Source organism: Lathamus discolor, chromosome 10 (genome assembly GCF_037157495.1).
Source record: "Lathamus discolor isolate bLatDis1 chromosome 10, bLatDis1.hap1, whole genome shotgun sequence".
Lineage (NCBI taxonomy): Eukaryota > Metazoa > Chordata > Aves > Psittaciformes > Psittacidae > Lathamus > Lathamus discolor.
This window is the reverse complement of record NC_088893.1, coordinates 4,891,278-4,918,810: the sequence shown is the minus strand read 5'-3', so window position 1 is coordinate 4,918,810 and position 27,533 is coordinate 4,891,278. Positions and strand designations below refer to the sequence as shown.

Here is a 27,533-nt window from a genome sequence, read left to right as displayed (position 1 = left end):
TAATAGAGGATCTCTCTGCGGGTTTGTGTTCATATCACAAACATTCACTTGATTACATTTTATGGGATGGACTTTAAATGCCAGTACATACAAGACAACGTTTCATTATTGGAGTTTGTGTTTATTCACTTGCCATTGTCAGTCTGCTCCCGTTTGACTTCTTGTGCTGCTCTTTGTAAAAGCTGTGATTTATGAATATGTGGTTTAGATCCGTCACGGTAGAGTGTGGAGAAGTGGTTCGATAAAAAGTTATTAAAGCAAAAAATCCATAGTTTCATGTGCTTTGCCCACCTTCTGTAGGAACCTCTAGTAAGAGACTCTTACCCTAAGCAAATAACTGTGTGCATGATACTGTAATATAAGCTACCTGCTCAGTCAGAACTCCTGCTGAATGGTGGCTACTGCAGGCAATGACAGGTTTGCCTAAAAGGACTGCAGGAATTCACCCTCAAAATTATGAAGGTTGCATAGACCAAAAGGAGGGGAAGAGGGGGAAATCTGCCATAAAATGTCCATTTTCAAGTTGGGAAATAAAGACTTCCAGTAGCCTTAAATGGCATTTGGTTTTCAAATGTGCATGCCCCATCCTTATTTTTAAAACAAAGCTCTCAATCCTGCTAATCTCAGGATAACCAAACCTGACCAGCAGTTTCCAGAGCCCAGCTGGATTTCTGCAGAAGCCTGACACTGTTTCAGCCTAAAATAGCGAGTGAAAGGCTGATTTAGATCATCGTAGGTCAGCCCCACACCGGGATTTTCACCCATCAGCACTGCTGACTTGCCACAGCTGCACAGCCACATAAAGGAAGGGATGACATATTGGCCACCCTTGCATATGGCTAGCAAGGAACAAGAGCTGCTTCTGGCATTGGAAGCTGAAGGAGGCAATCTGCAGGATGAGAAAGAATTTGCGAGGAAGACACAAGGATTTGTGGTAGAATCTGTTCAACTGCACCACATCAGTACAAGAGATGTGTTACAAAACAGTCTTGCTGCTTCTATTTTATGGTCCTGAATCTCTGAAAAAATGCAGCTCTACAAACAAAACCACCCTCTGTGTCTCAGGAATGGATAACTTCAGCAAGTGAGGGTCACCTCAACGAGTCAAAACAGGTGTTGAAAACAATGAGGCACACAACTGCGCCGATGCCAGCCGCACCAAACCCCCTGATCTGGCATTACCCCAGGACAAGGAAGCACAGTGCATGGAGCCTGTGTAGGGCACACTGCTGCTGCCTTCAGTCCTCTTAAACAGAGGAGCTATTGAGACTGCAATCACAGTCGCCCTGTTATCTCTGGCAAACAAAGAATAACAGCGATAATCCTACATCCTCTTGGAGAGCTAAACTACAAGGTTCCATCCTGCCTCAGAGTACATAAAGATAATTTTGCCACCTAGAGTGCTCTGTGGCCTGCCTCTTGCAGTCCTACACACCCATCTTCAGCCAGGTGAGAGGCTGGATGCTGGGATGAAGAGCAGGTATGAGCAGAAGAGCCCAATACAGCCACTCAGCTGAACAACCAGTTGTCCAGTGTCACCATTGCTAATGCTGAAGCACCAAGGCTTTGCACCTTGCATACCTCATACTCTTCTGTACCTCAGGAAGCACAACACAGCAGTTTGTGCACGTTGGATTCACTGAGGGTAGATACCAGCTTAGAATCTTACCAAATTCTAATCTTACCAGAGGAATTTTACCTGGCAAGATTCCTCTCCTACTGAAGTAGGAGAATGAAGCAACTAATTTCTACTAAAAATATAGGTAGTAAGCCCAATAAAACACATTGGCCAGCATGAAGAACAAAGGGAAAAGCAATTTGGAGTAGTGGTCTACATTGCTGGGGTTCTGAATTGTGAAATAACCAATAATCCTGTGCATTTTGTTTCTCAAGACGCGTTTGATTTTCTCATGGGTTTTCATGGTCAAGTCATTGCAGTTAACATTATCACTGGAAATCTCAATGCTTGTAAAGCTGATTTTCCGTCTGTAGCTGGTGAGGATGTTAGCAATGTTGACCTCTTCCATGTCTTTAGTGAGTTCATTTGAAGGCCCCTAGGAAGCAAGAGTATGCAGTTAGTTTTAGTGCTTGTCTTCTCCTGCAGAGAAGTGCTTTAATCAAAAAGGAGACCATAAGGGAAAAGATAAAACCACAGCTTCATGTATGTTCATCCCAACATTCAGACATGCCTTTCAGCTGCTGCCCATTTTTAGGAGTGTCTGAAGTCCCAGAGATGCCTGTGTTTCCACCACAGTATTTCTAGAGGTATTTCTGAGATCTCCAAACAAGTCTCACTCTATGTCACTAAGCACCCCAACATCCATCTCCTACAAGACATCCATCTCTTCATGTCTGTGCAGTAACTTAATGGCTGGGGAACTCAGCATCAAGGTGGGAAACCTCTTTTTCCTCTGACAGGATTTGGACCCTTGACCACTGGACTATGGCCATACTACTTCATTTCTCACGATGAAGCAGAGCACTTTGAACAATTCATTCTCATACCCCTGCCCCCAGAACATTGTGGGACTGATGTTTGGTACTGTCTTCTGTGAAGGGAGGAAGAAGGGTTAATGGAGGACTAATCTTAGAAAGATCCAAGATAACTGGGCTTATTTAAGGTAGATCAGGCTTTACCTCTTGAGGTGTTTTAGCTGTACACTTTTGTGATGAGCTGTAGTGAGCCACTGCATATTCCACAAGGGCACCAAAGATGAAGCTGAAGCAGATGCCGAGGTAAACATCAATGGCCTTAATGAAACAGTTGGTTTTCGAAAGTGAACTTCGTGACCCAATCATCAGAGTTGTCATGGAAAGCACCGTTGTTACTCCTTGGAAAGCAGAAAAGGAGAGATCTTTGGGGTCACTTTGGAAAAGACTTGGCCTGTCCTTCTTCAAATGTTGTCATTCTCTACTGCTTGCCAGATAGAGCACTTTACTTCTTACCAAATCCAAATCATCCATCAGTTTAAAAGCTTTTGTAGTGCTAGCTACTAGCTCCACTCAGCCTGTTCCTGCCTTTGACAGCTTGGCTCCAATGTGCATTTGGCTCTTATTTGTCTTGCTTTCAGTAAAAAAATCCTCCCCTCCCTGCCCAAAGCACATCCCAAATAACGCGTGCTCTGCTTTCTGCTGTGCATCTGCTGGGAGCCTCAGCCATACCCAGCTCTGCAGGTGGGCAAATGTGCTGGCCACAGCACATCCTCCATGCTGCTAACCCAGCTCTACCGCAAGTAAAAGCAGAGTGAGCAGACCATTTATCACTGAGAAGAGAGCTCAAGAAAACAACCATCTACCCCAGCCCTCAGAGGCTCCCCTGCCCTTCCTTGAGCAGTAACTCACCAATGCAAGTCCTTGCAGGCACTGAATCTAACGTGATCCAAAAAGAAACCCAGGACAACATGACGAGCAGAGTGGAGGGCACATAGGTCTCCAAAATGAAGTAAAGGACATTTCTCCTCAGCTCAAACTGCAGGATCAGTCGTGGGTAACTGCCTGCTCATGAAAGGAAGAAATTCTGAACATGAGGTCCCAAGGATACCTGGACTGATGCCTTCAGCTGATGTACATCAGCAGAGCTGCACCGAGATCAGGGGAGATGCCTCTCTTACACAGCTTGACTTCTTGCCTCAGAAGTCTTACTTATCTAACATACCCTAGACAAGAGGACACATGCACACAGCATTGCTTGGCAAGAGACATCTAAAACAATGTGTGGCTTGCAAGGGGGCTCCTGAACTTAATCCACAGTGGAAACATTTTGTACCAGTGTCTTAACTCAGAGGAGAGAATGGATGATGTTTTCATCTGCTCTTATACTCAGCACAACACATTTTCTCCACTGTGAAGGGACATTGCAAAGTTCAGTCTTATCTGGTGGCTGAGAAATAACACAAGATTTTTATCTCCATTCCAGCAGGCTCTGGCTTACATCCAATACCATCCGATACCTTATCATCAGAGGGACTTAGACCCCTGCATGCATTATTTCTTATCTTTGATACCCATGTCTTTTTGAGCTCAAAAAAAATCAGTCCCTTCTTTAAACTCCATTTTTCAGCTGGATTACTGGTATTTTCAGGAGATATTTCTGCTGTTGAAACAATAGTTCCCTTTGAAACGTAGAAACAAACCCTGTGTTGTCTGTGGGCTGTGTACACTACAGTAAACAACAAAACACTTATGTTTAGAACCTGGTCATTCTGAGGAAGTCTTGCCCCTATTCATAGTGGCTGTGATTGGAGAGAACAGTATTTACACTGATCATGAAAAAGACATTGAATTCTGATGTACAAAGGGATCTTATTTCATCAGGACAGAATTGCAATTTACAAGCAAAAGTCTATTTTAAAAGTTAATTTTACTCCCAGTTGCTGTGAACATGGATCTCTGCACACCTGGTAGGAGGGGACAGTTTTTTTGGTGGATAAGGATAGAAGTGGAGATAAAAGAAGATAATTCCAAATGTATCAAGTGAATATAGTATATCAGAATCTCCATCTTTCCATGGACTTCCATCTTACACAACATCCTGATTGCAACTAATTGGATTTCAGCATGTTTCTGCCCATCTCTTTTTGTGAGATTAAGATTTGCTAAAGACTTCACATGTTCAGGCCCAGAGAAGGGAAGGGAGCTGCAAGGAGAAATACCTGAGAGCTTTTCTTGCTTTTCTCTGTCACTGATATACCTGTTTCCTGCTGGGTCTTTGAGACGAGGGTGTAGTAACGTTCCACCGTGTACTGAGAGAGACGCAACTTTTCTATGCCATGGACAGAATCGTTTCCTCTCAGCCACGTGAAGATGACGTCGTTTTCATCATATCCCCCTAAGGAGAACATAAAGACCCATATTACTGTGATTTAGTCAGGAAAAGCCCAGCTACTGCCCTGCTGTGTCCCCTGAGTGAGAACAGAAACACAATCCAGGCTGGACAAGGACCCTGTTGCCTGTGTCAGACCATGGGTGGAGGTTGGCTGTTCTTTCATTGCTGTACTTTCAATCTGCTCGTTCAGATTTCAATGGGAACACACACCACTGGGAATGATGCATAACATGCAAGGCAGCAGAAAACCTATTTCAATTGTTTACATGGGGTATTTGTATTTTAAAGTATTTTAACATTTTAGAAGATAACATATTCCACAGTTTGATTACATGCAGTAGGATAGACAATACATGCAGTGATAACCCCTTGAATATAGTCTCTTCAGTCAGGAGAGGAGGAGAAACCCAGTGGTAAAGAAAGGATGCAGATCCCCCTGAGCCTCTTACCAACTGACAGGGGCACATTTCATTGAATTATCTATTCAAAGGCTAAAAAATACCAGAAGAGGCATTTGCAGGTAGTCAGCAGCTTGCAGCTGAGGCTGCTGTGTGGTTCTGAACCAAGCTTAATGCCTGGGTATGCACCGTCCATGAAACTTATTCGTAAAGGCAGTTTTTCTACAAACCATTCCTCCTATCCCCCAAAGCTGTAAGTTACAGAAGGCAAATAAATGCATCTGATATTTAGGTAACGCTGAATTCCTGCCTCAAAATGGAGGGACACACGAGATCAACAATTCAAGCAGTTACCAGTAAACTCCATATATGCCAGCTAAATAATTGTCTCCAGGAATGTAAGTGACGTACGTGACCTCAGGTTGGACTGAGGAATAAAGGAGTCACCAGCCTGCCATTCACTTCAAAAATATCACTTCATTTAGGATCTCGCCACTCGGATTCTTTTATTAAGTGCTCTGCTTTGAGAAGAGGAGAATCACAGAATCACAGAATCACAGAATCACAGAATCCCAAGGGTTGGAAGGGACCTCAAAAGATCATCTAGTCCAACCCCCCTGCAAGAGCAGGGTAACCTACAGTACATCACACAGGAACTTGTCCAGGCGGGCCTTGAATATCTCCAGTGTAGGAGACTCCACAACCCCCCTGGGCAACCTGTTCCAGTGCTCTGTCACTCTTACAGTAAAGAAGTTCTTCCTGATGTTAACGTGGAACTTCCTATGCTCCAGTTTACACCCATTGCCCCTTGTCCTATCACTGGATATCACTGAAAAGGGACATTCGGATTCTGATAATAACCTCTTTCGCCTTATAGAAGGAATAAGATGCAGTTGCAGCTCTCTTTTTATCTAATTGTGTTTTCTCATTAGATAAAATCACCAGAGCTTGAGTGTGATGAACTCCTAAATTAGGTGTCCAGGGTATGAATCCCTGTGTAGAATCCTCAGCATGTGACTTTGGAAAGTTTCTAAGCAGTTTTATACATTGTGGCTACTCAGGAAAATTTTATAATAAATGATAGATTGTTGTTAATTCATCTGGTGTGTATTTAAATAGCATTATTTCTGGGCACTTATCCTAATGAAATCTCTAGTGGGCAATGTGCATGTAATTTCATTGGAATTATACAGCAACTGAGCATGATGTAGGACCCAATCACTTTTCAAACAGGCCTAAACATGTCGTGCTTTAGCAGAAGAGGCCAATCATTATTATTTCAGGAGCTATTCTTTGTAATAAAGTTAACTATGGTGAACTAATAGGATTTTAATGTGAAAGTAATATGTGCTTCCCTAGGTGCTTCGTGCTGCAACCCCAGAAGTTAAAATCTGGCCTTTTCACTATTAAGATTTTTCACTATTTTTTTTTCTATTTCACTATTTTTCACTATTTTCACTATTGAGATTTTTGATGTTTCTTTTTGTGACATGAAGTGGGAGATGGTTGCTTGCTTGTTCTGGAGCTGTACAGATATGGAAAAGCAGCACTACTCTTGCTGAGCTCCTGGCTACGAGCCCTGGAGTGTCCCAGGTGGCCCTGGAGGCCTTCCCAGCAAGCTTTCTCGAGAATGAACTTTTAATTTAATGGAGAGCAGAACTCACTGATTATTCCTTTTTTGGTTTTATTTTAAGGCTTCCAAGGCTGAGACTCCTTGTGTTAACCAGGGTCCCATCACCTGTGCTGCTGCAGCAGGCAGACTGCAGGGAGAAGCACATACCAGGACGATGAGTTTGCCTTAGTTTCTGTTCATGTGTTGGAGAGTTTGTTCAACTCATGTTCTGGTAAGAGCCACCCTTCACACTGTGTTGTTGCACTGGAGGTTTGGGAGAGGCAAAGATGGTTCCTTGCTGTACTGTCCTGTGCACTTACCTCACCAGTTAGTTTTGAAGAAGCTCTTTGAGCAAAAGGGGCCAAATTTGGAAGATGATCTGTTGTTACTTCATCCTTTCTGTTGAACAGAATTGAACTATTTACACTTTAATATCTTCTTATACAAATTGCAGTGACAGGAATCCTCTAAACTCTGGATTACACCACAGATAAAGAATGATGAAGCAAAGTTGTTTTCTTTCTTACGTTAATATTTGCAGGAATAAGAGTCTACTCCAGGAAGCCACTGGGATCAATCCATATACTCGAGTTGCATAGTCACACATGAATAAATGAATGATTTTTCTAGAATGTTATACTTACAGCTTTCTAGCTGCAGTCTGCAGGTCTGTGTGTCCATGGGATATTTTGACAGGTCCATGTTACAAGCAACAGTTGTAGTGATCCTGTAGGAAAAGAAGGAACTCTGCAAGTTGCAATAAAACCATGTAATGAAATAGCTCTGTTTTTATAGCAATCTAGACCACAGAGACTCTGCTCTGGTTTTAAATGCCCTGTCATTTAGATAATTTTGACCTATGTAATGAGTGGATTGATACAGTCCAGGAGAACCCTCCATAGGATGATGTGTCCTCTGCAGCCTACTGGTGAAAATGTAACCAAAGGAGGAATTTTGCTTTGCTGTGGTGGAGTGTAGATTTACATGTTTTCCAGTGCTGCAGTTTGCATATCTTAGTAAGTCACCACTTGTCACCTGAGGCACAGTAAATGACTGCACACATACTCTGGCTTGCTCGAATGTGGATTGTAAATGAGTTTTACTTTGCAGTTAAGGTAACTGGGACACAGTTACCGTGAGCTGAGAAGAGGTAACACTGCATGATTTCCTAACACAATTACAGAACACAGCTCTGCAGTATATTTACAAGTACACCTTTTGCTAAAAAGAAATCGTGGCTACATGCACTGGGTAAAGAGTTTCCCACTGCCTGTTAAACTTTCACTGTTATGATACCCTCCCTCCATTCCTGTCCTGCCTCCATCTGATTTGACTGGACTTCTTTAGGGTACCACCCCAACATGTGAGCTTTGTGAGCAGGCACTGTGCTCAGGACACAGCACGTACCATGGTGTGGAATCCTGAGCCTTGACTGGCATTTCCAGGTGGCCTGAAGAGGGGGCAACAGATCAGAAGAGTATTGTCACAGTTGGCTTGTTGATCCCAAGCTCATTACTGGAGGTGTCTGCTCCTGTCCAGTGTAATTCTAGAAATCTATGCTGACCCATCATCAGCAGCAAAGTAAAGGTGGCTTTACCTTAAGGCATACAAGATAGTGCCATTAGAGAACAATCTTATGAGGCGGTTCCCCACAGTGACATCATGCAGGAAGGACTTTTTGGACTCCACAATGTAGGTGTCTGGTACCCAGAGCAATTCCACTAGCCGAGCATCCAACGTGAAGCTCTTGTTGCCGTGAAAGACCAAGCGGGGGTCCGTCCAGCGCTGCCGCAGATAGATAGTAGCTGTGTAATCCTGGGATTACAGAGAGGAAAACCTGTGAGGATGCATGTCCAGCACACCTGCATGGCGCCTCTGTGTGTGACAAGTGGCAGAGCACAAATTTAACCTATCCAAGCGCAGCTTCTAATGCATGCAGTAAATCTGATTGATGGGTTTTCATCATAGTTTTATTTCCTGTATCACATTTCTCACATACTTACACTCTAAGGTGTAGCATTTGAGGACTAAAGATTATACTTGTATACTTTTTTTAATGAGCTGTTATTTTGACTGATATTTTGGTGTCCATTTTGCAGCTAAGAAAATAGATGGGAAGTGCACACATTCAGCAGGTCATTGACATTAATAACCACTTGTTGTCTACAGCTGGAAGATACACTATAAACGTGATCATGAAAGACATCAGCACTTTGGAGAACAAAGGTAAGCAAATCCAATGTGTTATTTCACTGAGGTCTTAACAAACCTAAACAAGTAAACCCCCAAACTTTGTAACATCTTTTTTAATTGGAGTTTTGTATCTAAGGGCATTAGGATTAACTTGATGTCAGCCTGCCAAAACCTACCTGCAGTGACTGGAGCATTTTCACAGTGCCCCATCATAAAAGAATAATCACAGTACTTGGCTCTAAAGAGAATTCTTTACTGAGCTGCTGGACAGACCCATGGCATTGGTGCCCTATTTCACTTCCTTCCTTGTAGACAAAGTAAATGCAGCCAGTAATGCCTTTTATTTTCCAAACATCTTGTCACAGGCAGACTGATACTGGCGATGGTGTTAACAGTGTGAAGTCACTATGTTTCACCACAGATAATGCTGCCAGTCTGTGGAGGATAAAGGAATCCTGTTTAATTTGATCTGTAATTTGTAAAATGCTGTAAGAGAAAAGGTCTAAGTAAATAGCTGGTATCAGCTTTAGCTCTTGCAACTTTTAAAACTTTACTGCCTGTGACAGAGGAAAAACCATGTAAAATAATGCAGTTACAGCTGTCAGTTCAGTGAATTCTAACAGTGACTCAAGCAAAGACTCTTGGTTGATTTTCCAGCTTTTACTGAGGTACAGAGTAAGCCTCTGTAGTGTTTTCCATGCCGCCAGAGCAATTTAGATGGACCATTGAGAACAAAAACTCTAGAACTGGAGCTACTTTACAAGGCCCTTTACTCAGGTTGGAGGTATGTGAATAATTGATTCTGTTGGCTCCCCTCATCCCCAAAATGAACAATATTTTATTTAGTGACCTTGTTTAATTTGTTGGGGGAGAGGATAAGAAACAAGCCAGTAGTGTTCATTAAAGTGCTGGCATTAAGTATTGGCATTGTTCCTTGAACCTTTATGTGAAACTATTTGCTGCATTTACCCAAGTTGCCCATAGTTTTGGTGAACCCGAAACAGGAGTTTTCAGGAATCAGTGTTTGAAATCCAGCTGTTACCAGAAGTGGAGGGAACCACACTCAGCAGTGCTGGGAAAATGTTTTCTGCATATTGGAAACTGTGTTTTTTCCCCTTGGGATCACCAGCGCTCTGAGCTCAGCCTGTGTCACAGCTCAAAACCTCATTTCTCCTCCCTGAGAAGAAACCCTGTCCGTGTCTTCAGTCAGCAGCAGCACATCCAAGAGGGGCCTGCCCTGCACAGAGGGCTCCTACACAGAGGAAAGGTAAAGGACAAGAAATGTCACACAGGAGTGACTTTTGCAGTTTCCAAGGGGCCCAGTTTCCAGGAGGTGCTGAGGTTTTGACCAGTAGGACCTGGGGAGCCATCTGTATTTACTTAGAAGCCCACATTACTTTGTTATCTTTGCAGTCTGCAGCCATAAATGAGCTGAGTCCTCATCACACTTCTGAAAGTGGTCAACAGACACAGAAAAGCAAAGCAGCTTGAATATGACAGTCTCTGGGCTGAACACAGAGGAATATATGACAAGTTTCTCGGGCAGATACTGCTCTTATGTCTTACCGAATAAGATTTCTTTCACTTACCATGTCACTCTCAGATATACTGGAAATACTTGCAATGTCCAGACTCATTGCAACTTGAACAGGTTCTCCTGTGGAGGGAAAGAAAAGCTAAAGCAGAGAGAAGAGTGCAAGGCACAATGAAACCACGCAGGGTTGTGTGCAGCATGGCACCCCTCCAGCGTCACATGCTATCCCTAACACTGCAGAAGCCCTTAGAGGCACGGCTCCAAAGCATCAGACTCACAAATGACATTGTGATCCAAAATGAAGTTGTCACTGGTGGGGAGCTGGAGTCCTGTGTTTGGTGATGAACAAATACCCACCAGCACCAGCTGGGAAGAGCAGCAGTTTCAGAGCACTGAAAGGCCACTTTAGATAAGCATCAGCCACAGGGCAGTCAGCCAGGGGCCAGCCTGGCCCTTCTCACCCAGCCACAAAGCCCACACAGCGGCAAGCACACTCAGCTGTGCTGTTTGCCACACAGCGCTCTGGAAGACCCCACAACCACGCAGGGATCACACCCCTGTTTCTCAGAGAGGAAACACAAGCAGGCAGAGGAAGTTTCCGAGGCCACGCACTGGGTTAAAGCCCAGGAATGCAGCAGCCTCTGTCTCTCTTTAGTTACTCTATTAACGGTTCTATCTAAAAGCAAATTTTCAGCGCTCAGCCCGAGCCCCGGCAGTTCCCTGTTCCACCGCCAACCGGTAAAACCCACCACAGGAGGGCAGCTTCTGCCCAGGAATTGCCGGCGCTGGGGCGAGCAACCGGGCTGTGCCCAGCGCGGCTGTCACAGCGGCAGGGCAGAGCCTTTCCCCTGGGCCGTGCCCGGTTTGTCTAATGCCGGGTGAAGTCGGGGCGCTGAGTAGGAATGGCGCTTTCTAAGACATCCCTCGCTGCCGGGGTGAGCAACACGGCAAGGCCCTGCCTCCTAGGACTTGCTGAAACTGGTCTTCATCATCTGAATAGCATTTAGGAAAGTCCAAAGGACACAACTTCTAAACATGCTTCCAGGTAGTTTAGTGGGTTTTTTTTTTTTTTTGTGTTTGTCTTTTTTTTTTTTTTTTTAATTTTTTTAATTAATCTATTAAAAAATCCAAAATGTAATTTCATTTCCAGATGATGTGTATTTTTAAAAGGTGTTGTCATTCATGTCTTCCATCTTAAGAGAGTCAAAGACTGGTTTGCGTTGGAAAGGACCTTAAAGCTCATCCAGTTCCAGCCCCCTGCCACAGGCAGGGACACCTTCCACTGGAGCAGCTTGCTCCAAGCCCCTGTGTCCAACCTGGCCTTGTTTTCAGATATTTAGGTATTCACACTTGAAGCCCACTCAAATTGATGACCAGGGTAGATCTATGAGGACCCAGGGTCTCTGGAGGAGCTCAAACTGGACTCCTGACTACTGTTTAGCATTTATAGCACTGGTAGGTGTAGGCTGGTGTAGATGCACTTAACCTCTGTTATGCAGTTCAGAAGCATCTGTATAGTGATGTGACAGGATCTGGAGAAGCTTTTCCATCCTGCATGTGATCAGATGTTCTAGGCAAAACGAGATAAACTCTGGTAAATTCTGTATTGTCCCCAGTCAGAAAAAGGAAGAAGCTCAAAGCTGCCAGTAGCAGAAGTCTACAGTCTGCCAGTCTGCAGGAAGTACAATGGGAAACATCCAAGTCCTGGTGAAAGCACATGGGGAATATTTTTATTGAGTAGAATTTCATTAATGGGTTCTGGCAAAAAAGCAAAATTGAGTAAAAAGAAAATCATAACTGTTTTTTAAACTTTAATCAATACTTGCCAGGTGCCGAATGTCATTCTGAGAAACTCCTTACTCTGTTACAGCATTTGCCTGGAAAGTAGGAGACCTGACACCCAAAGTGGAATAGCCTCAGGTAAGCTCCTATATAGCTGACCATCCTTCAGGTGCTCCCTATGGTTTTATGAGGGTTTAAAGCAGGTTTACTTTATGTCTCAGTGTGAAGTAAAATCATGTGTCAAGAGTCAGTATTTCTGGCAAGGAGAATTGCTTTACTCCTCTATTGCCACAAACCACTAAATGCATACATTCGCTAAGTATATCCACTTATATATTGTATATTCACTTATACATGAATCAAAATAAAGGAGAAAATCACAATGGTCAGACTCTAAGCAAAAGCATATACAGTTAGAGCTGAATTTAGCTACTTGTCAGGTCTTTCACAGAAGTATTGAGGCTTATAAATTCCCTGTTCTTAACCTCATAGATGGGCACAGCCTCATGTCCCACACACGCATGCACAATCTCTTCAGCACATCAGTGGATGCACAGAGAGGAGGGCATCCCTGGCTACTGGCTGGCTTAAAAGAAACACGATCTTTTAAACTGGGGCATCCTAAAGAAAGCTGAAAGCACACTGTTCCCTCCACACGTTACAGACTGTTCTTCAAATGGTCAAATGCACAGCGCCAACGTACCACCGAAGTAGGGCCGGAGGTACTTGTTGTACCCCGTGGTGAGGTTCTCAAATCCAGGGAGGGATGCTGCGTCGGACACGTGGCCCAGGGAGCACCTCCTGGGGACACAAATACGTAGTTAACGTGTGGCTGGGCATGCCAGGCACATCTGGTGTGCAGCTGCAGCTGTGTTGCCAGCGTGTGCTCCAGCAGCCAAACAAACTGCATACAATGTTTATTAAAAGGAAGTCGATCACTGAAATCACAAGCACTTGCACTCATTGCTTGTCTTGGCTGAAAAGCCGGCATTCTGAAGAGGTGGAAAATGGCAAATTTCCTTAGCTGATAGCTGCAGGTTTGCACACATGGTAGCTTAAGGATGTTCTTAAGATGCCCCAGACAAATCAAGCAAGATCTATATATAACAGGTCTTAATAATAACCCACAATCTCTCCCTCCCCTCATGCGGTCTGTGTAAGGAAATTGCATTTCTTTTTCCTGCCTGCTTATGGCAATGTGAGACAAAAGTTATTGACCAACAGCTTCTCCTCCCTCTTCACTGGTCCCCTAAAGAAGCTTGCATCCTCATGTTAGTGTCTGGCAGTCTCTACAGCTACTCTCAGGAGTAAAACCTCCAAGTACACCAGAAGGAGAAAGGTAGAGCACAGAAAACTTCACAGGCACCAGCAAAGCTGTGTGGGCTGAAGGGCTGAGCCACCGCAGCTGCTGTGCATACACAGGGTTCAGCTCTCACTGACACTGTCAGATTCACGTTGTGTGGATGGACAATGGTGCTGTTACCTGCCATTAGGAGCTTGATGGATGTGTACCATCATACAGGCAGCTTGAGGGTTGGGGGTAGGGGGGGAGACTGCAAAAGGTAAGTTCTCTGCTGCAGTGTCCCCGTGTGGGCATGTGCTCACTTGGTGAAAATGAGTGAATGGTCAAGAGTCTGCTCAAGAGTCTGCTGCTTTGGGAAGGGCCGAAGGAGGTGGAAGGCAGTGTCTGTGCCTCTCCCCAGCACCCAGCACCTCAGGCTGTGAGTAAGAACTTAGCTGTGCAGTTATTCAAAGCTTTGATGATTTGTGTCTTCTGTTCCATTTCAAGTTGGGTTATTAGTCCTGGGAGCTTTGCTGGGAGTTTTAGACCAAAAAGGCCCTTACAGCAGCACTGAACCAGTTTGTGCACATTATAAACATAAACCATTGCAGAAATTTAGGACTTATGTTCCAGGGATGGCAGTAACACAGCTGGGAGCCCTGTGGGAGACACTTCCAGCCCAGACTGCAAGCTGCTGTGGTCCTAAACAGGACACGGGGGTTGCACTGTTAATGTGCCTGTTGCGTTTTGGGGGCCTATGCAGGTTGCTGTCTTCTACACCACATCCATTACGGCACTCAGCTTTCTTTGGATGGGTTGGATAATTGGAACCATAGTTTGCTTTTGACCCACATTATTTATATGAGATATAATTCAGCTGTTCCCTGTAAAACAAAACAAACACCCCGCTTACCTTTGGGTTGGAAGGAAAAGACACAGACTGAAGAAGCAGAAATATCTGTAGAACATCTCCAGGGGTTATTTCTGTATTTGCTGGGCTTCTCTGTGAAGCTGAAAGGAAAAGCAAAGTTTAGTGATTTAAGGAAAACTATTTTAAGGGAACAGGGAAAAGAAGCCCTGCAGAGCCAGCACCATGTGCTGTGTGATGTTTGACATTCCCGACACAGTGGCTCCTGCCCTTTCTTCTAGCCTGTGTCACTGCTCCCTTAATACTTTCCACATGAAAGACACTAGTGACAGCTCCAGGCCTGAAGCCACTGACAAGGTCACTGCATTTTAGCTGCCATTTTGTGGCAGCTTTTCTTCTTTCTGCACGGGATGGTGGTTAGCCGATGTTGGGAATGGGGAGGGACTTGTTAAAGAGAAGAGGGTTCAGATAGTTCCCAGAGGCCGTTAGACTCTAAAGCCAAGTGGGATCCTGACCACATATGACAGATCCGGCATCTTTTAGTACAGGGCTCCACAAATTGCACAGAAATGCTGCAGCCCTGCACCCCATTAGCTTGTACCTGGGATAAACCACGCTATGAACGGTGATGTTGGCAAGGCACTCGGCATGCAGAACAGGATGAAATCATTCCGCTTAAAACGGGTTTCGTTGACTTTTCTGGGAGTGGAACCAAATCTTGGCTTCTGGCCCAAGATTCCAGAGGCTTATGGTGGCCCTGGAGCAGGCACCACGGCAGCAGCTCTTTGCTGTGCACTACTTTGCAGAGCAGCTCCCTGCCTGGAATGCTGCATCACATGCACCCCTTTCCCTGAGAAAGCCTTCTGCCACACTGCCAGTGTGTGTTGCCACAGGGCGGGATGGTGAGTATGACACTGCCATAGCTGCCAAGTGGAGATGGTTACTCAGCCATCGTTAGTTTGAGCTGCAAACACAGTACTGCCTGCTCTGCCCCACTACCCTGTTGGAAGCATACCCTGTGTGTCAGAGCTTTCCTGCAAATACAGGCAAGGCAACATCATCCTTGGATGGATATGAGTCTTCTTTTTTATGCTGTTACAAATTGGGAATGACTATGCAAATCTTTAGTCCCTGTACCTTGGCATCACTGAGAGTAAGATCTCAGCTTCAGATTCAGAGCCTTCTCCATCACACACAGTGGTTAGGACCTCAACTTCAAACCTGGTTGTTCCACAGCAACCCAAAAAGCAGGAAAGTTCTGCTCAAGTTAGATTCTTCCTGACAGCTCACTGCAGTCCAGAGGACACTCTGCCTTCTCCACTAGTTGTATGGCTCTTGTGCTGTGCCATGGGGCAGCAGGGCTTCAGGCCAGGAGAACATCTTTGACCACACAGAGCCACTAAAAGCATCTGAACATTCAAGCATCACAAATTCAGGGAATCCCACTGGAGAAAGGCTGTTGTTCAAAACCAAATACACCCTAATACGTGTCCAACATCTGAATTCCTAACAAGGCTTTGCACTTGTAGTCCTTTCTCTGAATATGATGTTCAGGTGTTTCCAGTGCCGAGTGCTCCTCACTATAATGTGATCATGCAGGAATAGAGTGGGGATCATCTGCTTGCCCACAGCAATGTCAGATCACAGTTCTGATGGGAAAGAAGAAGGAATAGTCCAGGTAGTTTAAAGCAGAACTTAGAGGAAGAAAAGATGATTTTACAAATTGGCATTTAGTTCAAGTCTGAGGCTTCATGAACAGCTGAGGAACCCGTTTCGCACAGGGACTGGGGTCGCTAGAATCGTGGTGCATGAGTTTTATTCTACCTGATCCTAGTTACCAAGGCCTTCTTTTGGAAAAAAAATGAAAGCGAGCCAAATTCTATTTATTCTGATTTGTGGATGGAGAGCTTGAGTAGCAAAAAGCCCTCCTGGGACCCTGTTGCCCTGTCAGGTAACTGAAAAGCACGCTCCAGCATGTGCTACCATTATCTAGTGAAGAGAGCTGAAACAAACCAACTCAGGTAAATGCAGAGCTGCTGCCACAGCCAGTGAGCTGCACAGCCTCCATTTCTCCGCAACTCTGCTAATTCTTAGCAAAAGAAGGAAAATCTCATTTTCCTCCTTCAGAGGGTGGCTGTGAAGATAATAAATACATCAAAGACTGAAACAGTGACAGGGGGAACTGTAAGTACCCAAGAGAGCTAGAAACAAGGCATACCAAAGCACTCATGGGCAAGAAAAGGGGATATCAGCGCGCAGAGCTGAGTGTGTCCAGAGCATCCCTTTACTATGCAGTGTGGCAGTTAATACAGTTCAGTTCTGCTTTTAGAGTGCAGGAGTTGCGACCAGTTCTGTTATACAGCCCACTGGGAAGAAATGGTTACACGATTGTGTGTTTATGTTTCTCCATCCAGATTTTAGTTTACTTTCATACAAACAAAATAAGAACCTTAAGCACTGTTTAATCTGGACATTTTCTGTGGTCACGGCAGCACGGCGCAGACGATGCCAGCACAGCGGTGGTCATGAAGACAGCACCAGTACAGCTAGGGGAGAAACTGCATCCAGCGCCGAAGTGACATAAAAATCATCCATTATGTAGACTCAGAGAGAATGAAACCCAGGAGGATACAATGGCTCCTCGCTCCGCTCTGCGCTCTCCCTGCTGGCAGTGAGAATTATACAAAGATACAAGTGTTATGATAAACCAGCTCCAGCTAGAGTTCTCTGCGGAAGCCTGCGTCCACTTCCAGAGGATCTAATGAAATCATGTTTCTTTACACCAGCCAACAGCAGTGTGTCTCCTGCTACAGCTCACTCTGTGCTTCCTTACTTCTGCTTTATTCCTCTGGCTCCGAAGGGGTGGTAAGAGTGAAAACACAAAAGGTGGAAAAATCCCTGACAGCTTCAGTTCTGTTTATAGGTTACATGGCATAGGGTAGGAGAGGTGCACACTGTCACTGATGGGGCCTGGAGTGGTACCCGTGTAAACCAGAGTGACAGTTTCCTTCCCCTGAGCAGTAACTGCTGGGAGAGAAGCAGCAGAACCACTGCAGTCCTGCCTTACCTCCCACTTCCCATCTGGAAGCATCATCTGTGTCTCACGGCACAGAACAGGGGATTAGCATATGCTCCAGTTTTCTGCGTGCTGATGACATCCCGACGACAGGCAATGGGAGCATTTCTGAAGATCTAAAAAGCCACCCACAAAAACCAACCAACCAACCTGTTTACTAAGCTTACAATAATAATTCACCATGTCAAATTTAACTGGAGCCCAATTGCTACGACCGCAGAACATGCAACACAGGCACGCCTGCATCTCAGAATGAAACCTGGCCAGGGAAGAAACAAAATACATGCCAAAACGAAACCAGATTGCATTTCATTTGCCAGTTTAGGTGCTGCCCCTATTTAATACACAAAGTGAAGATTTCCATAATGAACTCAGGCATAATTTGTCATTTCCCCTGAAAGCTGAAGGAAGTCCCGCAAGGCTGCCTGTGCTGTGGGCAGGGGTGGCTCAGCCCTTGTCCCACATGCCTGGTCCTCGGGCAAATCCTGGCACGGAAACATCAGCCTGCCTGGACTATGCACAGGTAAGGCTGTACCCCAGAATTCCAGCAGCCCTTTCACTGGGGGGTTTTCACAAGGGCTCTGATTCCCAGGATGAGGTTTGATGGACAAGGGATGAGGACGCTTATTTTCCTCTCAGACACGGTGAGGTGGGGATTGTTTGGCTTTGCCCTGGCTTGGCTCTGTGGCTGGAGCAACACAGCCCTGGAAAGCAGTTTCCCAACCTTTCCTCCACCCAGGCCCAGTTGTGTTGCGCAGTGTCAGCACAACCAGCATATAGGAGTGGTGCTACAGAGAGAGCAGAGGCAGAGACTTCCCCTGTTGCTTCCTGTATTCACTGCTGGGGAATAACTTTCCAGGAGGAAGCATCACTACACCAGCACCACAACCACCTTGAGGCTGCGCTGTTCTGTGCTGAGCTTTCTTTGGCCACTGAGATGAAAGCAATAGTTGCCAAACACAATTACAAAACAATGAGAGGCAAAACCCATCATACACCCAGGACCAGACTTCGCTGGCTTTGCCAAAATGTCCCTTCAAGGTCAACATATTTGTTTATCTGGAAGAGGCCTGCAGTGATTTAAGATAGATAAAATCTGTCTTTCCTTTTTTAATGTTTCTTTTTCCCCTGCCCAGCCTGAACTGTGAGCAATGAACGATGAGTGCTGTGGGGATGTGTGGACAGGGGATGTTGTAAGGACAGGGTCAGGGCATGACAGCTCTCTGAGAGTCAGGTATTCAGTGATTTATTATGAGAGCTGTTCCAGTTTGAACTTACTGAGCAAACAAACCATTAAAGGCTTCCAAGTTCAGTTGATCTAAAATGATTTGCCTCTCAATTCCCCCAACTTTAAATAACATTTTATATATATATATATATAAAATTTTAAGGCTTGTTCTTGCCTGAAGAAAACGCCAAGACATTTAATTGCTATCATTCTAATTGCTGAATGTTTTAAATCTAGTTTGGCAGGCCAGGAGAAAAACTGAAGTAACTAAAAGGAAGAAAATGGAGTTAACAACAGGGGAACATTTTTATGCAAGCCACTCTTAGTTATTTGGCACTAAATTGATGCAGAGGAACCCAGTTATTAGAGAACCAAAGAGCCCGTGGGATCCTGTCACACGTCAGCAGGCACAGGAGCTCACTCCTGGGCTGGCCAGGACAAAAAGAGATTTTAGAGGGTGATGGAGGAGAAAGGAGTGGGAGAACCTGGCACCAGGGGGTTGGTAACACTGCAATTAATAGTTTCTCATAGTTTAGCCTCAAAAATCTCTTTTCTTGCTTACAGTACTTTCTGACTAAAACAAGAGATTGAGAAAAGGTCTCAAGTGTGCTAAATAAGAGAAGACAACATGATTTTGGGTTGAAAGGAATGTCTCATGTTCGCCCAAGTCTTTCATGGTTTTGTATTCTGTCAAAAGCTCAGAACGTTTCTGGTTTGGTTGGAACAGAAACTTTCTATGTGCTGCTGGCTTCCCCGTTTGATAAAATCTCAATTCAACCACGTTGCTTAATAACGTGACCAAGCCTGGAAGGTCATTCCTGGCCCGGTTTTCCCTGGAAGAGCAAGAGGTGCGTTGCAGAGGCCAGGCCCCACGAGGCATGTGCTGGCCATGGTGGGGTGTGATGCTCACCCACGGACCCAATGGCTTCCTGTGCTCCTTGGCTCCTTCAGTTTCCCTGGGTGGGTATCAGGAATCACCGACACTTGAACAGGTGACTCCATGGTACTTGCAGAAATCTTTCAACTGCATCCATCTGTCAGCTGCTCCTGTGAAAAACTGATTCTTCCCATGCATGTCACTGTCTGACATCCCATGGAAAAATGACCTCTCGGTTCCAGAAGCAGTGGCCGTGGCTCTGCGCGCTGGAGGCTGCCTCACTGTGTTCCAGTGCCCGCTGACCCGCAGCACCACAGGGGGACCAGCTCCACCGTGGGGGACAGGGATGAGCACTTCCACCCTCGGGCTGCTGGCAGCCACCCAGAGAGAGTTCCAGTGCCAGGTAACAAACACAGAGCCTACTCCTCATCTCACACGCGCTGGTACCATGAGTTGCACAAACATCTCTATACAAAGGCTTTATACAGCACCGTTCTCTTAGTATGAGAGGGAGGGGAAGCAGGCCCGTTACTGATGTGACACCTGATAAACTGCAGGCCCATCTCCCATCTTACTGATTCCAGTCCAAGTCAGAAGTAACTCTAAGATACGAGAAGGTTTAGATAAAATAGAGTCAGCGCTTATGTAAGAATGTTAAAGCCGTGCCTCAGTAACGCGTTTGTGTTTCCCACAATGTAAACTCCCATTCTTCAAGCTGCTCATGGAAAAGCACCTTATGCTCACTTCTGCCCACCTAACATAGCCCACAGGTCTGCCTGCACCTCACAGGCCCCAGGTCTTCAAAAACACAAAGTCTTAAATTACACCAAAATGAAGGTTTATGAGATTTACTTACGTGAAATACATTCTTTCTCTAAAATGTCAAGTTTGGCTTCCATTCAGTCAACTCATTCACTGTGTTTGAGCAAATACAATGTACATAAAATTCACAAACAGTTACAGTTTCACACAGAAACGTGCCCCAGGAGTTCTTTTTCTCCTGCGCCAGATACCTGGAGCGCAGCTCCAACTGAACTTGCCTGCAGTCGTCAGCCCCCTGCGGCGGCGATGCCTGAGTTCACAGCTCCCTGCTCCGTCACGCTGGGCAGTCACTCCAGGTTTCATTCACTCAGCAAACCTGCCCCTCGCTGCAGGCAGGGCTCCAGGTTTGGGTGCCACCGGCTCACCTTCCGTCCCCTCACAGGCAGACAGGCACAAGCCCGGCAGTGCTGCTTTCTATGAGTTCACCGTATATATATGGTCCCTCCCACCTTGGCAGCTCCGCTTGCTGAGGCTCCTCCATTGTGTATGTGCAGGTATTTGATGTGAGACATAATTACTCTTGTTCCTATCAGCTGAGACAAGCACGAGGAAGATTAACTCCCTTGCAGGACGCAAAACAATAGAATCACGGAATGGAAAAGGCTGGAAAAGCTCTTTCAGATCATTGTGTCCAACCGTGAACCCAGCACTGCCGAATCTGCCACTAAACCATGTCCCTCGGTGCCACTTCTACATGTCTTTCAGATACCTCCAGGGATGGTGACTGCACCACTGCCCTGGGCAGCCTGCTCAGTGCCTGACAGTCCTTGCAGTGAAGACATTTGTCCTAGCATGGTGTACCCCGAGTACCTTCTGAACTGTACCCACAAAGAGGAGGAATGACTGTAAGTACCTCTTACATTGATGGTAAATAAAGCAAAAGTGGTTTTACTGAGTGAGAAGCTTCCTGAGTGCTCTGCTCAGTTCTGGCCATGCTAGAGGAGGAGAAGGGAAATGAAAGGTATTATTATGGAAGGATTCTTACAGGAGCAGATTTTGGAAAGAACGAGTGAGTCATTCAGACTTAGAGGAGCATGAAGATAGAGGAATACACAGAGGAAATACACTGGACATCTGGTTATCACCAGACCAAGGGCAGAGTCCATACACCAAAAGGCTACCTCAGACACATGGCCACAAAATCCACAGGTGCCAGGTCCATGTGAAAGCAGCAGCCTGCATATGCTCTGAGTAACTCTGGATTGCTTTCCTCTGTCATGGCCATGACAAAGGGAGCCAGCTTCCCCATCGCACTGTGCTGGCCAGTCTCCGCTGTTGTTTTGGTACTGTCTCCCACAGCGTACGTTGCTGGTGGACTCATGGGGCTGGGAAGAAATCAGTGTGATTGAGGGGAGCAATTGCTGCATGGCCTGGCCCTCCCCTGCAGGGCAAGAGCAGGAGGGACGTGCTGCCCCCCCCGAGGAGCAGGGGGGTCACAGCATCACCTGGTTTTGTCTTCATTCTCGCTGAGCATCTGTCTCCTCCCAGCAGCTGGGTGCCGTGGTGCGCCAGCCCCAGCACTCGAGAGGGGATGGATGGAGCTGCCAGGAGCACTGGCTGAGGGCTTGACAGCACGCTGACAAATGAGCCTGTGAGGAGAAGGATCAGATGGGGCCCCAAGGAGCACGGCTCAGACGTAATCATTCATCTCACACACAGATTAGTCTGAATGTCTGTTGGGCAGTGAAACATTCCCCACCGCAGTATGTTTTAGGGGAAAACCAGCCATGTAATGACCTGAATGTCTCCACGGCCCACTTCTCCCCAACACATTCATTTTGCTCTTGCAGGCAGCACAGTCAAAGTCACGGCAGCTGTGGGTCCCTCCGCACCAGTGTTCATTTTTCCTTAATAAATACTCAATATCCACAATAAAGGCACAGACACAAAGTACCAGCACTTCAGTTCTGGCAGAATTTAGTTTTTAGTAGATAAATGCTTTTATCTGTTGCATCAAAAGGAATAATTTATACAGGGAATAAATAAAACCTCGTCCCCAATGCGAGTGAAATCACCCACAGCAGATCAGTATGAACACTTCAGCTGTCTTTGTATCACTTCCAAAGTGGTGGCAGCACTTTGGCACACAGGGTTAACTGCTGCAGTGCCTGCTGGGCTGGCCCTGTGTGCCCATTTACTGTGGCCCCGTACCCGCAGAGTCACCGCTGGACAGTGGATAGATGCAGATGCAGCATGCAGCACTGAAGAAGTGACTGAGCAGCCCACAGCAGCTGCCACAAGGAAAACAGGATTTAACCCAAGTACCCCATGTGCTGATGTCCCAGGAGCGGAGCTGTGACCAACACAGAGCCGCCCTCAGCTGCTCCAGGTTTGACTCAAGCTCTTGGATCTAATGCTTCCCCCCACATAGGAGCCTCTGTGGGTTGTAAGAGAACTTCAAAGCTATTGCACCCCAAACACCACTCCTGGGGTGACAGACCAGGACGAGCCTTGGTACTCATTCAGGCTTGTGAGCTCCTGCCAGCGGCTTGGCAGCAGCTTTGCACCATGTGCTCACGTCGTCCCTCCCCAGGCCACTGCACTACCATGGGTCAGTATGCCGAAGCCTGGGTTCAGGGGGTCTGGCCATGCCCCAGCAAACTGCCCAGGCCTCGGTGGTCCCATCATCCCCTCCCTGGGACAGGCTTTACATAAAAGCATTTAATCTGGATTCATTTTTATAGGATCATAGAATTATAGAACAGTTTGGGTTGGAAAGGACCGTAAGGTCATCCAGTTCCAACCCCCTGCCATAGGCAGGGACACCTCACACTAAACCATGGCACCCAAGGCTCTGTCCAACCTGGCCTTGAATACCACCAGGGATGGAGCATTCACAACCTCCCTGGGCAACCCATTCCAGTGCCTCACCACCCTCACAGGAAAGAATTTCCTCCTTTATATCCAATCTAAACTTCCCCTGTTTAAGTTTGAACCCGTTACCCCTTGTCCTGTCACTGCAGTCCCTAATGAAGAGTCCCTCCCCAGCATCCCTATAGGCCCCCTTTTATGTTCCCTTCTTTCTGAAGGCTGTTCAGCCCCATGTTTCTTAGCGCAATGTGCAATTTAATTCAGCGTTACAAGAAGCAAGAATCAGATTTTTACATGGATCTTTCCTCATCTTTTCAAATCACTCCGGAAATAGCTCAGATATTCCCTGTTTCTAAACCCAGAGAAATTCAGGTACTCGGAGCTCACGTTACTCGTACCTCAGCTGTGAGCAGCCGCAGCCGGACTGCCCGCGAGGTGGACAAGCCTCCTGCAGAACACGCGCCAACCCCTCCCGCCCAGGCCAGTGCCCGGAGTCGCGTCTCCCCAGGAAAGCCCGAGCGGCGGCAGCAGCACTGCCATTCCCGGGAAGGCATCGCCCAGGCCGCGGGAGCAGCTCCCACCCTGTGGAGCTGCACCTCGTTATTTCCCTCCTGGTTCCAGCGCACCCCATCACCCAGGCCCTGGGCCCCTCTCCCAGCTCAGGCGGTGACGCAGGCGCTGCTCCGTGCGGCACCGGCTTTATTTAAGGTAATCCTTCATGGAAGGGGCATCCATAACTGCTAACGCACTCCCTAAAAGACACAGATCAATTGACAGAGTATTATAACGCCTTAAAATATTAATGCCCTATCAAGGAGACAATTTCTCTGAGCCTAGGGACTCTTCCATTATTAGAAATTATGCCCCAGCTCTAAATAAATTAACTCAATAAATGTCTTACCATCAATACAAATTCCTGCTTAGGGCTTGCAAATAAAATGATTTAGAGCTCTTCTCTGAGGAAAGATGAGGTGTTTAAACTTGCAAAAGAGGCAGGGCTACCATATTCATTAGTCTTTTGTTTTAAATGGACTTGTGATTCTAAACCGAAGGCATCCCTTTAGGAAGGGAGGGGGAAATCCTTGGGAGATGAAGCAGTTGCGCTGTCTGACACGGGGCTGCACAGCTCCATCCTGCCAACTCTGACACTGGGCTGCACAGCTCCATCCTGCCAACTCTGACACTGGGCTGCACAGCTCCATCCTGCCAACTCTGACACTGGGCTGCACAGCCCCATCCTGCCAACTCTGACACTGGGCTGCACAGCCCCATCCTGCCAACTCTGACACTGGGCTGCACAGCTCCATCCTGCCAACTCTGACACTAGGCTGCACAGCTCCATCCTGCCAACTCTGACACTGGGCTGCACAGCTCCATCCTGCCAACTCTGACACTGGGCTGCACAGCCCCATCCTGCCAACTCTGACACTGGGCTGCACAGCCCCATCCTGCCAACTCTGACACTGGGCTGCACAGCTCCATCCTGCCAACTCTGACACTGGGCTGCACAGCTCCATCCTGCCAACTCTGACACTGGGCTGCACAGCCCCATCCTGCCAACTCTGACACTGGGCTGCACAGCTCCATCCTGCCAACTCTGACACTGGGCTGCACAGCTCCAGCCTGCCAACGGACAGATCTCTGCTCAACTCCAGAGGCTGAGACCCCACGCCTGGGGCTGGGGCTGCCCCGCAGCAGCCTCCGCGGTGCCAGGAGCAGCAGAGGGCTGGAGCTGTGCCGGAGCTGTGCCTGCCTGCTCAGAGCGTGCGACAACGGGGCCACAGCCAGCACCTCACAGACCTCACCTGCAGCCCCGAGGCTGGCGGGAGCCCATCAGCCACTGCCCGGAGCGTGGATTTGGCCACAGGAGCTCTGTGACTGGCTCCCTGTGGCCGTGCCCATGTGCTGCCAGCACTGGGGTCTCTGGGACCCCCACCACACACGTGCCCGTTCATCATCCCAGCACCCTGTCAAAGTGTTTGCACTCTTCATAGCGATGAATTGGCTGTAGCAACGTGAAAGCCACCCCAACACATTTCATTAGAGCTGTATCGGACACCAAAGGCCCCTGATGTTTCCAGAAGAGCATTACAGCTCTGCATCCCTTTACGAGTCTCTGAGCTGGCAGGATGAATCCAGCGCAGAAGCAGAGCAATACCGTGGCTGTCTGCTGTCTCCCACCGTTTGTGTTTTTGTCTATGGCGTTTCAGAGACGTGACACACAAACACCACAGACACACACAGACACGGCCTTTCCTGCGCACCACAGTGCTGTTACCAACACATCACACGTGACTGAATCAGAAGGGTCTGTGAAAGAGACCACTGGCTCAACTCCTTTTGTCTCAGAGAGAAATCCCATCAACAGCCGCCCACGGAGACGCTTCAACGCAGGGAGCGGTACAAGCAGCTCACGGAGATGGCCTTGGCAGCAGCCTTCTCCCCTTTGTTGCACTGCCCTTGCACGTGTACCTGATGCGCTCCCATCAGGGAGCTGTTGGGGCGGGAATGCCTGTTTGTGTGCTGTGCTTGTAGCTGCAGCACCTGACTTTGAAGGCTGCGGTAAAGGTAACCCCGGCTTGCTCAAGTGAGGCACTGACAGGAGGGAGGGTGAGCCCCGCATCCCCAGGACTAAGCCTTCATTGCTGTGCCTGCGCTACCACAGGGCCTTCGCGTACCCACCGGCGCCTTTGGCACCACTTCCCAGCTGGTGCTGCACAGTCAGGAGCATCCCCCTGCCACGGCTTCACCACGGGCCCCACATCTCCCGGTTGCTCGCAGCTGGTGCAGCAGCTCCAGCACCAGGGCTCCCCTCCTTGTCCCCACTGCCACCTCCCTCCTGCCCCTGGTACCTGTCTGTGGCTTCCCGCTCCGTCTGCAGCTGGTGCCCAGGCCCTGTGCTGATGCTGGCCACGATGCTCCCTGTTACGGCCAATTCCTTGGGAAGTGATTTCTTAACAGGCTGATCTCTGCGCTAGGAAAGGGCCAAGGAAGGGAAGAACACGTTATCAGCTCCGCTCTGGCGTTACAGCGCGCTTCCTGCTTTGGTTCTGCCTCCCCAAAGCAGAACTGCTGGGCTAGAAAGTGCAAATAAATCAATCCGCTCATGGCACATTTGTTTTCTGTGGCTCTGCACTGGGCTCCAATGGAACGGCAGCGGCACCCACTCGTGCTAAGGAGAGAGGTAAAGACTGGGCTCTTGCCAAAGACTACCTGCAGAGAGGAGGGGTAGCCCAGCACACAGGCCGGGCAATGTGGACTCCAGCTACAGCAGCGACGTAGAGCCAAACATCATCACAGCAGCAGTGTTTCTGCCCCATTTCAGCATTTAAGGCTACTATCAAGCCAGAGCCGTTGCATAAGTTATCTTTCTAGATTATCTAAAATAAACACCTGAAAGACAGGATAGAAAGAGGAGGCAGAAACCTGCTATGGTGGGGAAAGAAATGCCGTTTTAGCCTGTAGACTCGCTCACAGCCAGCTCTGTGACTTGACAACCGTGTCTGCAGCAACAAAGAAAACAAAACCGTAGTTACCGGCGCGGCGCTTTCGGGTGAAGCGATGAAGCAAACACCAGCCTCCGCCAGGCGCGGGCTGCACAGGAAACACTCTGTGGTTGTGCTTCCCCACCCAGGGCCTGGCCCCTGCCTGCCTCCCCAGCCCTGGCTGCAGCGCAGGTCACCCATGGCCACCGCTTGAGGCCTTTTGCCCAGAACACGTAAATCCCAGCGCTGAGCCTCCCTTTCCCTTCGCCGTGTGTCTGGGGTGAGCCCGGCAGGACAGACCAGCACCCTCAGCGCCTGCTCCTGCCCTGCATCGCCTCTGCTCTGCTGTGTCCTCCTGCACTGCTAAAGGGACGTCGCCATGGAAGGTCCCTACCGCAGCTCAGACGAACAGCAGATGAATTGAAGAGAGCAGGCAAACACCTCACTTGAAGCTCCTGCCCTCTTCCACGCCGAGCCCCAGCATCTTCTGCTTCTGGCTGAAACAAAATCAGGTGGAAGAATCACCCCGAGGTTCATAAGGGTTTATCTTTATATTTAGCTTATAAACTAACAGTCGTGGTAACCTTGCACCAGAAAGACAGCTCTCATTACCTAGGCTAGGTTGTTGCTTCATCGTCTAAAAATGCCTCGTGCAGAAACGTAGTTTGGGTTAAAAATAGCCCCACCTGTTGTCAGAGGGGATGAGGCAACGCTTTTGTCATTTATCAGCAAAACAGAGC

At 47.4% G+C, this 27,533-nt stretch overlaps 1 protein-coding gene across 2 annotated transcripts; it reads right to left on the bottom strand.

Moving 5' to 3' along the window:
• On the bottom strand, positions 1 to 27,465 carry GABRP (gamma-aminobutyric acid type A receptor subunit pi). 2 transcript variants are annotated; one of them, XM_065690703.1, is made up of 13 exons: positions 27,406 to 27,465; positions 27,235 to 27,290; positions 26,735 to 26,811; positions 26,161 to 26,282; positions 14,540 to 14,637; positions 13,048 to 13,145; positions 10,618 to 10,685; positions 8,433 to 8,650; positions 7,480 to 7,562; positions 4,691 to 4,828; positions 3,343 to 3,495; positions 2,638 to 2,831; positions 1 to 2,054 (listed from the first exon to the last, which is right to left on the bottom strand). In XM_065690703.1, exons 5-13 carry the CDS (start codon positions 14,593 to 14,595, stop codon positions 1,752 to 1,754), a joined length of 1,311 nt encoding a protein of 436 aa, XP_065546775.1. In that variant the 5' UTR covers positions 14,596 to 14,637; positions 26,161 to 26,282; positions 26,735 to 26,811; positions 27,235 to 27,290; positions 27,406 to 27,465; the 3' UTR covers positions 1 to 1,751. The 2 variants fall into 2 exon arrangements, with proteins under 2 accessions (XP_065546775.1, XP_065546777.1); XM_065690705.1 differs by lacking the exons at positions 26,161 to 26,282; positions 26,735 to 26,811; positions 27,235 to 27,290; positions 27,406 to 27,465 and adding an exon at positions 19,709 to 19,995.
• Between the last annotated feature and the right edge of the window lie 68 nt (positions 27,466 to 27,533).

What these genes read in the sequence shown, in the direction of transcription:
- GABRP (XM_065690703.1), bottom strand. Translation starts at nt 14,595, where the DNA reads ATGTTCTACAGATATTTCTGCTTCTTCAGTCTGTGTCTTTTCCTTCCA. An exon ending in CCTCCGGCCCTACTTCGGTG is followed by an intron (nt 10,686 to 13,047) that starts GTACGTTGGCGC and finishes TTCCCTCCACAG; the next exon opens with GAGAACCTGTTCAAGTTGCA. An exon ending in ACTATCTTGTATGCCTTAAG is followed by an intron (nt 7,563 to 8,432) that starts GTAAAGCCACCT and finishes CTTTTCCTACAG; the next exon opens with GATCACTACAACTGTTGCTT.